This window comes from Gossypium arboreum, chromosome 13, assembly GCF_025698485.1.
Source record: "Gossypium arboreum isolate Shixiya-1 chromosome 13, ASM2569848v2, whole genome shotgun sequence".
Taxonomy (NCBI): domain Eukaryota; kingdom Viridiplantae; phylum Streptophyta; class Magnoliopsida; order Malvales; family Malvaceae; genus Gossypium; species Gossypium arboreum.
The window spans coordinates 880,686-895,544 of record NC_069082.1 but is presented as its reverse complement, the minus strand read 5'-3'; the positions used below and the strand labels follow the sequence as shown (position 1 = coordinate 895,544).

General features: G+C 33.1%; 2 protein-coding genes across 2 annotated transcripts; one reads left to right on the top strand and one right to left on the bottom strand.

The window, feature by feature from the left end:
• The first annotated feature begins 1,004 nt into the window (after positions 1–1,004).
• Positions 1,005–2,047, top strand: LOC108463374 (protein GL2-INTERACTING REPRESSOR 1-like). Its single transcript, XM_017763321.2, has 2 exons — positions 1,005–1,222; positions 1,454–2,047. The coding sequence occupies exons 1-2, from the start codon at positions 1,085–1,087 to the stop codon at positions 1,841–1,843; spliced, it is 528 nt and encodes a 175-aa protein (XP_017618810.1). The 5' UTR covers positions 1,005–1,084; the 3' UTR covers positions 1,844–2,047.
• Positions 2,048–5,371: 3,324 nt separating this feature from the next.
• LOC108464073 (pentatricopeptide repeat-containing protein At5g04810, chloroplastic) lies at positions 5,372–14,408 on the bottom strand. Its single transcript, XM_017764157.2, has 10 exons — positions 13,402–14,408; positions 12,927–13,054; positions 12,332–12,472; positions 10,946–11,032; positions 10,092–10,245; positions 8,618–8,677; positions 7,525–7,953; positions 6,767–7,062; positions 6,495–6,624; positions 5,372–6,048 (listed from the first exon to the last, which is right to left on the bottom strand). Exons 1-10 carry the CDS (start codon positions 14,287–14,289, stop codon positions 5,524–5,526), a joined length of 2,838 nt encoding a protein of 945 aa, XP_017619646.1. The 5' UTR covers positions 14,290–14,408; the 3' UTR covers positions 5,372–5,523.
• Between the last annotated feature and the right edge of the window lie 451 nt (positions 14,409–14,859).

Below are 14,859 nucleotides of genomic sequence, written 5' to 3'. Positions count from 1 at the left end.
ACCCCTATATTATGTCACATTTATGATGTAGTTGAAAGTAAAATCTTTAAACAAACAAATATAATTTTATAATTGCAAGTTCAATTTTGAACTTTTGGATATTTTAAGTAGTGGTTTTTTAATTATTTAAAGATTTTATGTAAAAATATGAAAATTTAAATATATCAATAATAATATTTATTACTTTTTTATAAAATAATTTTTAGTTATTTTTCTGTCCAATTATTTTATCAAACCAATACAATCGAAGCATTATAGTAGTATAGATTTAATATATTGTTAGTGTATAAATATATGAGAAAATATTTGGTACATTATTAATAGAGTTTAAGATTAGAGGGTTGACAAGTATCCTATAGCAGTATGGTAAAATATTAAAAGAAATATTTTTAAAAAGAGACATGATAATTTTAAAATCTGCTTATGATAAAAAAATATAATACTAGTATACCAAATACTAATCCTAAATATATACGTGAAAATGTTAACTACATAATGTCACCTATTCAAAGTTTAATTATTTGTATTTATTTTGAAGGTTTTTGAATGAGGTGTTAAGGATTTTTTTAAAGATGTCATCATGTGATTAAAAGTTTGGTGTATATATATTGATAAGAGTATTAAGTACAAACTCATTTTTACCAAAATTTCTCACATTTGTTAATGAAACTCCATAGTTGTTTTAATGAAACTCCTTTTCTTAATTACTTTTAATTGAAAATTTTAAAAAAATATTATGGGAAATTTTTAATTTTTAACTATAAACTTGATTACTATTATTATTTGGTATACTTACGATGAAAAATTTTAACTTCATAAGTAGGGTTGAGATTTTGCCTTGTGTACTTAAATTGTATTAAAAAAAATAGAAGATGTCAAAATCTCAATCTTACTTATGCGTTACAAATTTCCATCGCTGTATAAAATAATTACTCCTATTATTATTATTATTATTATTATTATTATTATTATTATTACCTACTCATTGTTCTCTATAAAACCATGTCCTCTCACTGCCCAATTCTCTATAAATTGCGAGTAACCAAAGTTGAAAGAGTCCATTATTCTTCTCTAATTTCAATCAATGGCCTCTGAAATCTCTAAAATTAAGCAAGAGAGTCCTATGGATGATGTTAGATCTAGCAATACTTCTCTCATCTCTAGTGCTAATGTTACTGTGAAGAATTGTTCTAACATTAACCAAAGTGCAAAGCATAATGAGGTAAATTATTATCTGATTTAAATTTCTTATATATGTATTCTTTATATAGTAGATTATTTATATCAAATTTATCAATTTTTAACCCTCTTTCTTTTTTTGTTAAGATTCTCCGAGAAGTCTGAGTAAATGATTGAAATCCAGTGAAATCTGACGATACTCTTAACAAAGAAATTCATTTCAATTTATCAACTTTTTATGTTCTTGTATTTTTTTTTTGTGCCTTTTTTTAAGGAACCTCGTCAGGGAGTTGCTCGGAAGAGAAGTTTGACTAAAACTGGCGAAGAAGAAAACGGAAGAAGCATAGATTTGAATGTTGAGTTAACTCCGATAGGTCAGGCCCCAAAAGATCGTTTATCTACTAACCGATCTTCGGAGGTCTCATCGACATCACTATCGGAAACGTCACGCATACTTCTGAATCAACAAGACTCTTCTGGTGAAGAAGTTGAGTTCAGCAACGCAACACCGGAGGAACCACCACTTGTTGCGATGGGTTGTACTCGTTGTTTAGTATTTGTGCTGACAAGTGAGACCAACCCTAAGTGTGTCAATTGCCAAACCCCTGATCATCTTATTGATGTACTTCATTATAATCCCCCCAAGAAACCAAAGCATGTTTAGTTTATTTTAATTTTAATGTTGTCCTCCAAACTATATAGGCAAGATGTTGCTCTCTTAGGCTTTAATTTTAAGTTTAATGTTGTTCTGCATAAGTAAGTTGTTGCTGTTTTAGGTTTTAAGTATAAGTTTAATGTTGTTGTCCAAACTATATAAGTAATGTTTGGTTTCTTTTAATGTTAATGTAAGTTTTAATTTTAATTTTAATGTTGTTCTCCAAACTATATGTAATATATTACTCTATGTATTTTCTCTTTCCTTCCAAACTCTTGTTAAATTAAGGGATCATTTTAAAATAAATTTAAAATAAAAGGACCAGAGTCCAAATACATTAGGAGGATAAAATGTTAAAAAATATGTAACTGAATAGGTGTATAATAAGTTACTAATAAAATATTTTGTTATTTTTACTTAATTCAATTAAAACTTAAAGGAAAAATTATTTTAAAAGGAGTAAATTACACCATTAGTCACTAAACTATGGGTAAATTTTAGTTTTGGTTACTTAATTTTAAAAAGTTTAAGTCATTGAACTATTCAGAAGTTTTAATTTAAGTCACTAGATTGTTAAATCTTCTTTTTAAAGTTTCGCCAATGAGTTCTAAACAATGATTCGACTACCAGTATGATGGATCAATACTCATCGGCAAGTAGAAGAACATACTCTAGATCCAATTTGATTTAATGGTGAGTGTTAGAGATCAGAGAGAATAAATTTATTTGAATTTTGGTTTGTAGATTTATGATGTCTAAAATTATCATAATTATAATTTAATTTACAATTATTAAAATATATTCAAATGATAAATGTTGTTTAATTCTCAATGTTCTGCTTCCTCAATTTCATCAAGTAGCATTTTGGGGTCAGTGGTAGTGTGTTTTCCCTCGAGCCATTTTGGTGAGAAGTTCAATTCAACAATAGTTCTCTCAATATGCTTAGTGTCTCTAATGAGCCTTGGGTTCTACTTAACGAGGGAAGGAGATGGTAGTAAGCATTTCCATGGACCTTTTCAGTATGCTTGACAATTTCGCCAAAGTCGAATTCCACCATGTCAGCCACATTCTTGAGCAGCACTGCGGCCTTCTTGTTGACTGCATCTATTTGGCAGTTTGGTAGCCTTGTGGAATTAAAAAGTGCACCCGAAGTGTGATAAGTATTCACCCAAATTATATATTGATAGCGTATTAAATATAAACTCATTTTTTTCTTAAATTTTCTCACGTTTGTTAAAAGAAATCATTAATTTTTTCACTTGTTGAAGTCGGTGTGTTATAATCTAATATAAATTCCTTAGTTGTTTTAATGAAACTCGTTTCCTTTTTATTTACTTTTACTTGAAAATTCTCAAAATCATTTTATGAGAAATTTTCAATTTTGAACTAAATTTGATTATTATTATTATTTGATACACTGCCAATGAAAATTTTTTACTCCACAAGCCGAGTTGAAATTTTATCATGTGTACTTAAATTGTATTTAAAAAAATTTAAAAATGAATAAATATGACATGTGTCGAAATCTTAACCTAGTTTGTGGAAAAAAATTTCCTGTGCTTTTGTACCTAATAACACCTATTATTATTATTATTATTATTATTATTATTATTCTCTATAAAACCATGTCGTTTCACTACCCAATTCTCTATAAATTGAAAGTAAACAAAGTTGAAAGAGTCCATAATTCTAACTCTAATCAATGGCCTCTGAAGCTTCTGAAATCACTGAAATCTCTAAAATTAAGCAAAAAAGTTCTATGGAGGATGTTCGATCTAGCAATACTTCTCTTATCTCTAATGCTAATGACACTATGAAGAACTGATGTAACATTAATCAAAGTGCAAAGCATAATGAGCTAAACTATTAGCCAATTTAAATTCCTCATATATGTATTCTTTATATAGTAGATTATTCATGTCAAATTTAGCAGTTTTTAACCCTTTTTCTTTTTTTGTTAAGATTCTTCAAGTAACGTTATGCATGCTTCTGAATCAACAAGATTCTTTTGATGAAGAAGTTGAATTCAGCAACACAACATTGGAGAAATTGTCACTTGTTATGATAGGTTGTTTTCGTTGTTTAATGTGACGCCATGTGAAATCAACTTTAAGTGTGCCAATTGTCAAACCTTTGATCACCTTTTTTATGTAATTCATAATTATCCCCTAAGAAACCAAGAAATGTTTAGTTTATTTTAATTTGTGTTGTTCTCCAAACTATATAAGTGAGTTATTGCTCTATCAAGTTTTAAGTTGAAATTTAATGTTATTCCCCAAACTATATATATAATGTTTGGTTTATTTTAATTTTATATGAAAGTTGTTCTGTAAATTATGTATGTAAAATATTGCTATATCTAGTTTCTCTTTCCTTCTAAACTCTTGTTAAATTTTTATGATAATTTATACCTTATCACCAACATTAAAGGGAATTTTTAATGGTGAGATTAAGGATTAACTAATTTAGCATTTTTACAAAAAAAATGTAAATGTTAAATTGGGTCTAACTATTAACAACATATTTTATTGGAATAATAAGAGATCATTTTGAAATAAATTTAAAATATAAAGGACTAGAGTTCAGATACATTAGGAGGGAAAAAGTTAAAAACATGTAACTGAATGGGTGTATAATAAGTTGAAGATAAGATATTTTTATACTTTTTACCCTGAATGGGTGTATAATAAGTTGAAGATAAGATATTTTTATACTTTTTATCCAAATTAATTAAAATAAAAGTAAAAATAAATTATCCAAGAATTTTAAATTTTAATTTTAATTATACCTAATGGTTACTCGCTTATTGAGATCTGAAGAATGACATATTGCTCAGAATATAAAAATATTAAATTATTCTCTTGTGGCTTAAGGTTACATTAATATGAAAATAAATCTACCTGACGAAAGAATCATTCCTCAGTTAACAGAAATAAGTTTCTATCACGCTAGATAAATTGAGAAAGTTACTTTTGTGTCATGATTAAACTATAAAAGACCTCAAAACCATATGATTCATCTCCCATGCAGCAAAGCAACAATAAGATGAAGATGTCGTATTGCTCATGGGCCTTCTAGTGGACATGCATCCAACAACAGGAAACTGAGTTTAATCTTCAGAGGTTCCTTTATATTTAAATACTTTGCATACATGGATGACAAGGTTTAGGATGAATTTCACAGTTAGGCAGATAGGTTGTAATAGCCCAGAATTTTTTGGTGTCATAATTCGTTGGCATAGGTAATCCGAAATGTTTTGAGAAGTTAAAAGTGAGGTCTCTGAGAATTGAGCATCCGTTTGATTTTATAATTCGTAATCAATGTGTAAACATTAGAAATTATTCATTAATTGGTTAGAATAAGAACTAAAATTTTGAGGTATAGACTATTTTGCAAGAAAATCAAAAATGTGAGAAGTAAATGTCTTGGGAGTTAAAGTTTGGATTAGAAATAGGAAGGGGCATTATAAGGATAATAGCCCAAGGGCATAAGAGCAAAAATACCATTTGATAGATACAATGGAGGGAACAATTATCATTTTCTAATTCATGATTTCATTTCTAAAATTTATGACAAAAAATTCTCTCGGCAAAATGTGAGCTAAGAAAATTTTCAAGATAGGAACAATAGTGGATAGGCATATGACCTGGCTGACAATACATAAACTAATAGTAGCAAAACATGATTTATTACCATAATCTGTTCAAATCTTCGTTATCAATATCATTGTCACCATCGGTCACATTATCAAGATATACATCGTTATCTTCGTCATCACTTTTGGGCTCATCATCTGTTTCGGAATCAGAATTTGCAGCAATTGTATGGTATGAATTCCAATCAGGAGGGAAAGTCTTCTGCAGAGCTTCTGTAAGCTCTCCACCTGACCTCTCAATCTTTCGCAAACACCTCGACCAGTGAACTGCAGTTCCCATATCGACAGTCAAACCAGACACAATCATCTCTCGACAAACAGACAACACTCCCGAGTAAATATATGCCTCTGCAACAGTAGCCCTCGATAGAAGTGATGTCATCAAACAATGATATACGGCTTTGTCTGGTTTCAAACCGGCCAGCTTCATCTCTTCAAAGCATTTCAAGGCCTTCTCCGGAAGAGAAGCACGCGCCCATCCATGAATAAGTGTGGTATAGGTTTTAACATTTGGCTTTATTCCAATAGCATCCATTTCTTGAATTGTTTTTGTTGCTCTCTGGTAAAAACAAATATCAGAGTAAGAATTTACTGCTGAAAGAATATTAACATCAATGGACAGGAAACACTCGAAGGCTCGTTTTAGGGAAAATAATGCCAAAAATAAAATTAACAAGGGTCATGCAATCTATCTAGCGAGAATGCACTCGAACACAAATAAAGTCGAGTTCACAGTCTTCTGACTTCCACAGCCTACAAAGGCACGAGTCCACTCAATTCATGGTCAAGTATGCTATTTGAGATGATAAGAGATGAAAAACTAAAGAAATCTAAGACTAACTCATCTTGATCTGAAAAGACCGGATTAAATCCTAAAATAGCCATATATTAAAGCATTTTAGGGTAAATACACCTAAGCAATGGAATAACAACGGAATCTCACACTAAGTGTTATTCGGACTATAAAACTAAAAACAGTTTGTAAAATCCCCTCAAGATACATACCAGCATGTCTCCAGCTTTGCAACACGCATTTATAAAAGATGTGTAAGTATGGATATCAGGCTGAACCCCTTCTTGTTTCATTTGCTGCATCAAGTCAGCAGCCTCCCAAACATCACCTCTCCTAGCCCATCTAAAAGAAAACAAAACAAAAGATGGAAGTCTTTTCATATTATAGATACCCAAAATAGGTGAAGACTAGTAGCAGGCTAAAAGAGGATACTAAGACTGTGTTTTAGTAAATTAGAGAGACAGAAGTTAGTAAAAGTCCAAACCCATCGATTAAAATGTTGTAGACAAAGGTGTTTCTCGGAATATTTTGAGCAGCCATCTCTTTTGTGACAGCTAGAGCACTTTGCATCCTCCCAGACTTGCAGCATGCTTTCAGAAGAGCTTCATATGTATAGACGTCTAGCTCAAGGCCCTCATTTCTCAATTTTGAAAAATACTCAAAGGCTTTTCCAGTATCACCCAATGAAGCATAGCCATGCATGATGGTTGTGTATGTGTGTTCATTTGGAGTTACGCCAGCCAGTGTCATCTCATCCAATATTTCAACAGCTTTTTCCATCTACAAAAATTAATTCAAACCTTATGTTAGCAATATCAATAGATCTTAGTCAAAAGAAGGATGAGATGTCTCAAAATGAATGCCACAATAGATATCACTTGAAATTCCAATTTTAAAGTCTCCAGTTTGAGGTTTGAGGGTGGGAGAGTAGGGTTCATGGAATAGCAGAAGGCTCTCCAAATTGCCTAATCCAATACCTATGAATCCTCACGTGTACGAAAACTTCTCCTTCCATTACCATGTGTAAAACAATTTACCAGCCAACTGGTAATGTTCTGCATGCAGCTACTCCATAGGCTAAATGAAATACCCAGGGATGAAATACTTGAATTAATTATTTTATAAAAAATTAATACTCGACTAATGTGACAAAAATTCGTGATATAAGCGTCCCTCTAGCTTTGCCAGTGCACATGAACAATCTAGGATTTAACTACCTCAGTATCTTATATATCATTATACCTGACGTTTCTCAGTAAGGCCAAGAATCAAAGCGTTGAAAGTGTGTACAGTTGGAATGCAACCACTCCTCCTCATCATATCAAAAACTTCCAAGGCTCTTCTCATTTCCCCAGCTCTTGCAAAACCATGTATAATGGGCATAAATGTACGTGTAGTAGGTCGATGCCTCTCCTTCTGCATTTCCTTGACAGTATGAATAGCACGATCCATGTTACCCATCCCACAAAAGGCCTGGATGATATTATTATATAGTACTACATCAGGCTTCAAACCATCTTTGACCAGATCCTCAAAAATTGCAAAAGCATTGGCCCAGTCTTTTAGTTTCAAATATCCATTGATCAACATGGAATAAGTCTTCATGTTATGCTTTATACCAGCACATTCCATCATTTTGCTAACTTCTAAAGCTTTGGAGACTTTTCCAATCTGGAAACAAAATACATAGAGAAGACAATTAATTCAGAGACATATTAACAGGAGTATTTCACAATAATGTCTTTAAGCATTTTTCCACAATAATAGAGATGCAATTTCAGGGAAAAAATTGAAACCTTTAGAAGTGAAAGTAGCAGAGAATATTTTAATTAACAGAAACTATTTAGAAAATAGCAGAGACATATTAACAAGAATATTTTTGAAGTGAAAATAGCAAAGATGCAATTTAAAGGGTCGGCTTATGCTCTTGACCAGCATACTTGAGTTATGTTTCATAAGAAACAAGTCTATATTTTAGTTCAAATTCAGTTTGCCTCCTTAGAAAAGATCACAAGCTCCTAATTCATTTGTAGTACTAATCCCATCTAATTTCTTTAGAATTTAACTGGCACAGACGAACAGGGACAAGGCATGAAGGGGCTACAGATTTTTCCAGAGACTACAAAGAAAACTAGTTGAACATATATTTGACTACTTTCTAGGGAAAGGACAGGCAAACTAGGATAAAATGCTTCAATTCAACAAAGGGATTCACTGAACTTCAACACTCCCCAAAACACACACACAGAAAGAAGAGGAATACACCATACAAGGGGGGTTTGGGGGAGTGCATACAAAGGAAAAGAATCATTAAGTAAAAATTAAAAATCCTTGCCTTAGCGTAAAGATTAATAAGACATCCATAGCTGATGATTGAGGGAGTAAATCCACATTCCTGCAGCAAAATTCTAGAAAAAGTTAACATAAAGAAAAAGATAAGTATAGTTGGTATAACATGTTCCATGGAAATATTACATTGAACTAGCCCTTTCTATGAAGAATTTACACCCTTCAACCAATAAGAACCCATTTAGTAATTAAGACTGTCTCCGTTCAGTCACATACTAAGAGAGTAAATCTTTGGAAGTCGAATTTTCAAAGGTAAAATATGTTTGACAAGTGAAAAATAACAACGTAATTTAGAATTATATGTAAATCAAAGATAATTGAAATGATTGAGGAATATTGTATGTTTGTGATAGGGAGAGCAATACTATGTGTTTGGTTGAAAGTGGCAGAATGAGAGAGTGGTGTGATGCTCAAATGTGATTGATATATAGGATACATGGTGATGTCCAGTCCAAACCTGGAAATGGAGAATCCATGAATGACAAGGGGACAAAAAAGACAGTAAATTGCATTATTTGAGGTAACAACTTAAATATTTTTCTTGATTCATCCCTCAACCAGCAAAAATTTTCTATTCTAACATCAATTTTACTTGTACAATAACAGACTGACCAGAAAATAGATATTTAAAAACAATTACATGGTTTCATTTTCAAATGCTGATCTCCAATTTGATCAATTTCTAGCAATAGATAACACAATATCCACTTCATCTTTTCTAGGATTCCTGGACCAAAAAGTTCAAGATTTAATCTTTATAAGTATTAACATGTTTTAGTTACTTTTATTTTAAAAATTCAAGAGGTGAATTTTATAATATGATATTCTTAGTTATGCAAAAGGCAGTTTATGTGTAAAAGAGATGAATGAGAAGAAATAAACATAACCATATTCCAAAGAAAAAAAAAAGAGAGAGAAGTTATGAACTCCAGATCTTTTCAAAAGGTTGAGCTTCATGACTAAGGAGAGAAGAAAACAAAAGCAAAATCATGGAAAGAGAAGGTTGGTCTATAAAAACAGCATTCTACACTGCCTAAGTTAAAGGTGAAAGGAGAAAAGATTAAGGCCTTTACAGCCACAATCAAAAATATCTACATACAAAGTTAGCTTTTCAGATGCCAAAGCATTGTCCTTTTGAGTTTTCTCCTATATTAGTCAATTGTTAACCTTTTCCAAAATGCACAGATCATACACCTCAGAGTGATGAGGGATGTCAGGGTACTACCAGCTTAATACAAGGAAAAATCAGAAAGCTCGACCATTCATTGGTAAAAGAACTACCAAAATAAAAAAGCCAAACTATCAAAAGGGCAGTGACTCTTTCTTTTCCTTCAGGGGATACATAGAGACTAGATTAAGACATGGTCTATGAACGCAAATTTATATCTATTTGGTTCTGATAACTTCTAAATTCCATGTGTATAGAAAATTTTACAAGAATAAATGAAATGAGATTTTACCTTAAGTCTTTCAAACACGATCAAGCATTTTTCTTCATTGCCAATCATTGTATAGCCATCCATCATGGTATGATAAATGTCAATAGGGGCATCTATACCTTCTTCTTCCATTTCTCTAACCAATGCTTCAGCTCGCTCCATGTTGCATGTTTGACTGCAAATGAAAGCAAAATATGGAAGCAAAAAATTAGCCTATAATGAAGATAATTATAACAACAAAAATAAGAAGCTTAGACAAACAGAATGGCAAAAGTACAGAGATAGCCAACTGTAGAAACATGATAGCTACCTTGGGAAAGATACTACTTTAATATAACAACATAAATTCATATCTTAAAAAGCTATTAAAAGGATTATCCTAGAAGAACTAACACCTATAAACATAAATTCATCTGTACGTCTATACACATTGGCAACTAACACCTTGCATACTGAACATGTTTCACTAAGACTTAACTCACAAGAAGTGGTGTGAATAGAAAAGAGTTTGAAAATGTTAAAGGTTAACTAACATTGAGTTCTGGAATTGCAGCAATAAAACAACTCCACAGCAGACGAATCTCCAAATATACATTATATCAACAATATCTATGAGATATTGCATCAGTCCACATGAGATCACTTGGACATTTTAGCAAAACCCACTAATTAGAACATGATTAAAAAAAAAAAAAGAACATAGCTGAAGATGTATTAACATAAACACACACTAAGTGAATCCACTATAAGTCTCAAATTTATCTTCGTTGACCTATGAACAAAAAGAAAATGGCCCAAAAATTGCAAGAGAAAAAAACACAAAATACAGAAGAATAAAAATATTGTATGATAGAAGCCAAACTTTTACTACTTACCAATGAGCATAAACAATATTTCCATAAATGATTGCATTCAGAGGTGTATGTCTCTCTTTCGCCTCCTCAAACCAATAATCTGCAGCTCTTCCAAAATGACCCAGGATATTAGTTCAAGATGAAGCAAACTTACCCATTTTGGTCATTGACCATTTCATAGCCCCATAATGGCCATAAAATTCAACAAACAAACTTTAACTAGTCTACCACAATTTTGCAAACAAAAATTATTTTTTTTAAAAAAAGCAAAAGCAAGATGCTCAAGAAACATGGTACTTTAACCAGATAAGTCCATTCAAACACATGAGAGCATTGAACCAGGCATGCAATTAGGAAAATTTTGCATCCTCTTGGTCCCTTAGTGATAAGCATCCAATTTAAAACCATTTGGTAATAAGTAAAGAGTTCAAAAAAATCAAAAGACTTAATAGATGTGGGATGACACCACTTAACACTTATCAAATCAGAAATAACCTCCAAAGAAATTATCAGTTTTGCTTTTTCATTTTACACCAAAAGACTTTTGAATCATGAGAGCACTCCTAATGATATTCAATGTTGTCAAATATATTATACATACGTCAGAGGAAATTAAGTGATATCTTAGAGGCTATAGATTGAGTCAGTACTGGTCATAGCAAAAGACATGCATAGGCACTACATTATCCTTTGGCTGTCCCCCACCCCCATCATAAAACTGGTAACTTTTTGTTAGATTTCTATCAACTTCCAAAAAATAATACTAAATGCATAAAAGTTGATGTAGCCTGAGAAATCGTTAATGTGACACATATTTTCAATGGAATACTAGAAGAGGTTCTGAACAATCCAAACAGAAAAAATAACATATTGCTACAGAAATCTTGGAACATGACTATGATTAACCCACCTCAAAATCCACAAATAATTAGACCCTTAGACGAGTCAGCAATGGTTTTTCAGGAATTTAATATGTTTTACCCTTTATCTAAATTTTAACATATTAGATATATTTTTATAAAATGTTTGACAGTTGCATTATCAGACTGAGTAATTAAATCTTGATAAAGAAAAATATCAAAGTTACATTCAAATGTAATAACTTGGATATTGCACCCACTGTAAATTAATAAAAATGACCATTCCCAATAATTGAAACTAATATCCTGTGTAGCCCCAACCATATTCCATTATTTACAGTTTCATGGAGCCAAGAAAGTCCTATGACCTGAAAAAACACATTGAATTTCAGCAACATTCCAAAAAACAGTTAAAGACTAAGGTCCTAACAAAGCAGGCACTATGTGTCAAAAAAATTAACTGAAGAGCCAAACACTCAAAAGAGAAAAAGGAGAAAAACAAGGAACAAATGTATTGGAAAAGGAAGAACCTGTGAGGTTTACTTACTCAGAATTGCCAATTTTGGCAAATCCTCTGACAAGTATACTGTATGTCACAAGGGTTATTTCAATGCCCTCTTCCTTCATTTTTCTAACACAAGATAAGGCTTCTTCCATGTCTCTGCCAACTGCATACGCGTGAACAAGGCTGCACGACATAAACTATCTTAATATCTGATAAAGAACAATGTATAAACTTTACCCTAAAAACTACTGGAAATCAATCATACAAAGATAAAGGTAAACTTCTATGAAGTATAGAAATACTGTTGAGAAAAAAAGAAGAAGAAGAAGAAGACGAAAGATAAGCAATAGAACCATCTCAGAGGCATTAACAATGAAGCTACTAACAATTTCTAGATATGGGGAAGGCCTTTATAAGATTGAAGATAAAGCAGCTTGGCTCTTCTCTATGGATCTTCTGAAAACAATCAATGAATTTAACATGATTTAAGCCCAATAATATTAGCACCCCTAAACTATAGATGCCTATCAGAAGAACATAAAAGTCATTTGCTAAGATGCTCAGAAACCCAAAATCAAGCCAGCTCGCATAAGAACATGTGAAACTAAGGCAAGGATAATATATAGAAAATACATACTTTGTATAGACATGTGAGGTTGGCTCTATTCCCCTTGATCGCATCCTCTCAAATGTTTCGCGAGCACGGTGCATGTCCCCTCGTCTTGCATAATAGTTCACCATCAATCCAAACTCTCGTCTAGAAGGCTAAGAAAAATGAAAAGGACAAGAAACAATTAAATTCTGTACAAATGAAATTAAATTTCCTTGAAATTAGAACCTTGGAGAAGCTTAAGTTGCTTAAAATATTCCAAGGAATTTAGACTTCCTTAAGAAATGGAAGTTGGCTAACAGACAGAATTGCCGTAGTCAGAAGTTTCATGGCTCTCAAAGATATGGACATAAGAGAACATAAGAGAAGCATATGCATATCTAAGTTTCTCATCATTGAAGCCTGCTAGCAGATGGTATTTTCTTACACTGAAACATGTAACTGTTTTTTCAATATTATGAACAAGTATATACAAGGTTGATATAATGAAGAAGCAAATCACCTTGTCAATCCTCTCAAAAGCAAAAACTACTTTCTGCCAATTCTCCGGCTCGGAATCCAAAACCTTACGAAACAACCTCCGGGACCCTTCTCTCTCTTGATGCCACTTAGACTTATTACTCAAGTCTTGACCTTGATACCGCTCAACCCATCTAGCCCTCTCCTCTGCTTTTCCCTTCAACCTTGTCCCATCATCCAACTTCACCGTCAGGACTCTCCCACGAAACTCAACCCCATCAAACTCCACCGCCTTCAAAGCCGACTTCTCAGCTACTGGAGGCGGACCTCCATATATCACAAACCCAAAACCCGCATTTCTGTGTATCTCATTGTGGGCTTTGATCACAATAACGTCTTTTATTGGACCGAACTGCCGGAAGAATTCAGCCACCTCATGTTTCTTAATCCAACTGGGAAGATTCCCAATGAAAATCTTCCCATGTTGGCGGAAATTTTCAGGCTTTTCAAGTTCTGGCGACGGAGCTTCGGGTTCAGAAATTTGAGTTGCCTTTCGGGTATCATGTAGAAGAGGCGGAGGTGGAGGAGGCGGGAAGAGTTTGCTAGAGAGGCGAAGTTTGGAGACAAGAGATTGAGTGGTTCTTGTAGTTTCACCAGGAGAAGGGACATGAGAAAAATTGTTATTGGTAGTAGTAGTAGGAGTAGTAGTGGAGAAGTTTTTGAGGGGATTGGAAGAGATTTTGGGTTTGGGGGAGGGATTGATGGACTTGGGGCGGCGGATATTAGGTTCGGGAGGTTGAGGTGGTGGTGGAAGGGAGAAGGAAACGGAGGTGGAGGTGGTGGTGGTGGTGGTGGCGGAGGAAGAGTGGGGCTTTGAGGTGAAAAGAGGTGAGTGACAGTGTGAGGTGGGGAGTGAAACAAGGCTATCCATTACCACCACATTCTGTCGAGTTCTGAAATTTTCTTTTGGTAACTTTATAACTAAACTACCCACACAAAACAGGGCGGGTAAAATTTAATCCATCCACTCTTTTCATTATATTTTGTCCAACACCCTTTATAGTTTATCTTGGGCCTGGTGATGTTTGAATTGGTTCAGACTCGACCTGACCATCAGTCCGAAAAATGGTAAAGAGGGCCTACTATAACATATCTGTACTGTAGCTTCCAGTCAATCATCGTTGGATTCAAGAGAATCTTAGTCCATTTTCGAGAGAGATCCCTGCACATACAATAGTAAAGAGGGCCTGCAGGGTAACTTGGAATCTCCTGCCAATGTTCTCCGGGTGACAATAAGATTTCTCTTAATTTCTTGTATAATGGTTGCAGGATTCTGATTTTTCCAAATAACCCAGAGGACTACCGCTTGAGTAGTATAGATGAATTGGTTGTTCTCACTCTTCCAATGGATGGATTGTATCCAATCTTCTAGGCATGGGATTATGTATTGTTCTTATACTCTGTATGTTTGAAAACTTATGGACATCCAAACCACACGGCC

What these genes read in the sequence shown, in the direction of transcription:
- LOC108463374 (XM_017763321.2), top strand. Translation starts at nt 1,085, where the DNA reads ATGGCCTCTGAAATCTCTAAAATTAAGCAAGAGAGTCCTATGGATGAT. An exon ending in AAAGTGCAAAGCATAATGAG is followed by an intron (nt 1,223 to 1,453) that starts GTAAATTATTAT and finishes CCTTTTTTTAAG; the next exon opens with GAACCTCGTCAGGGAGTTGC.
- LOC108464073 (XM_017764157.2), bottom strand. Translation starts at nt 14,289, where the DNA reads ATGGATAGCCTTGTTTCACTCCCCACCTCACACTGTCACTCACCTCTT. An exon ending in TTATTAATCTTTACGCTAAG is followed by an intron (nt 7,954 to 8,617) that starts GCAAGGATTTTT and finishes TTTTGTTTCCAG; the next exon opens with ATTGGAAAAGTCTCCAAAGC. An exon ending in GCCTTACTGAGAAACGTCAG is followed by an intron (nt 7,063 to 7,524) that starts GTATAATGATAT and finishes TAATTTTTGTAG; the next exon opens with ATGGAAAAAGCTGTTGAAAT.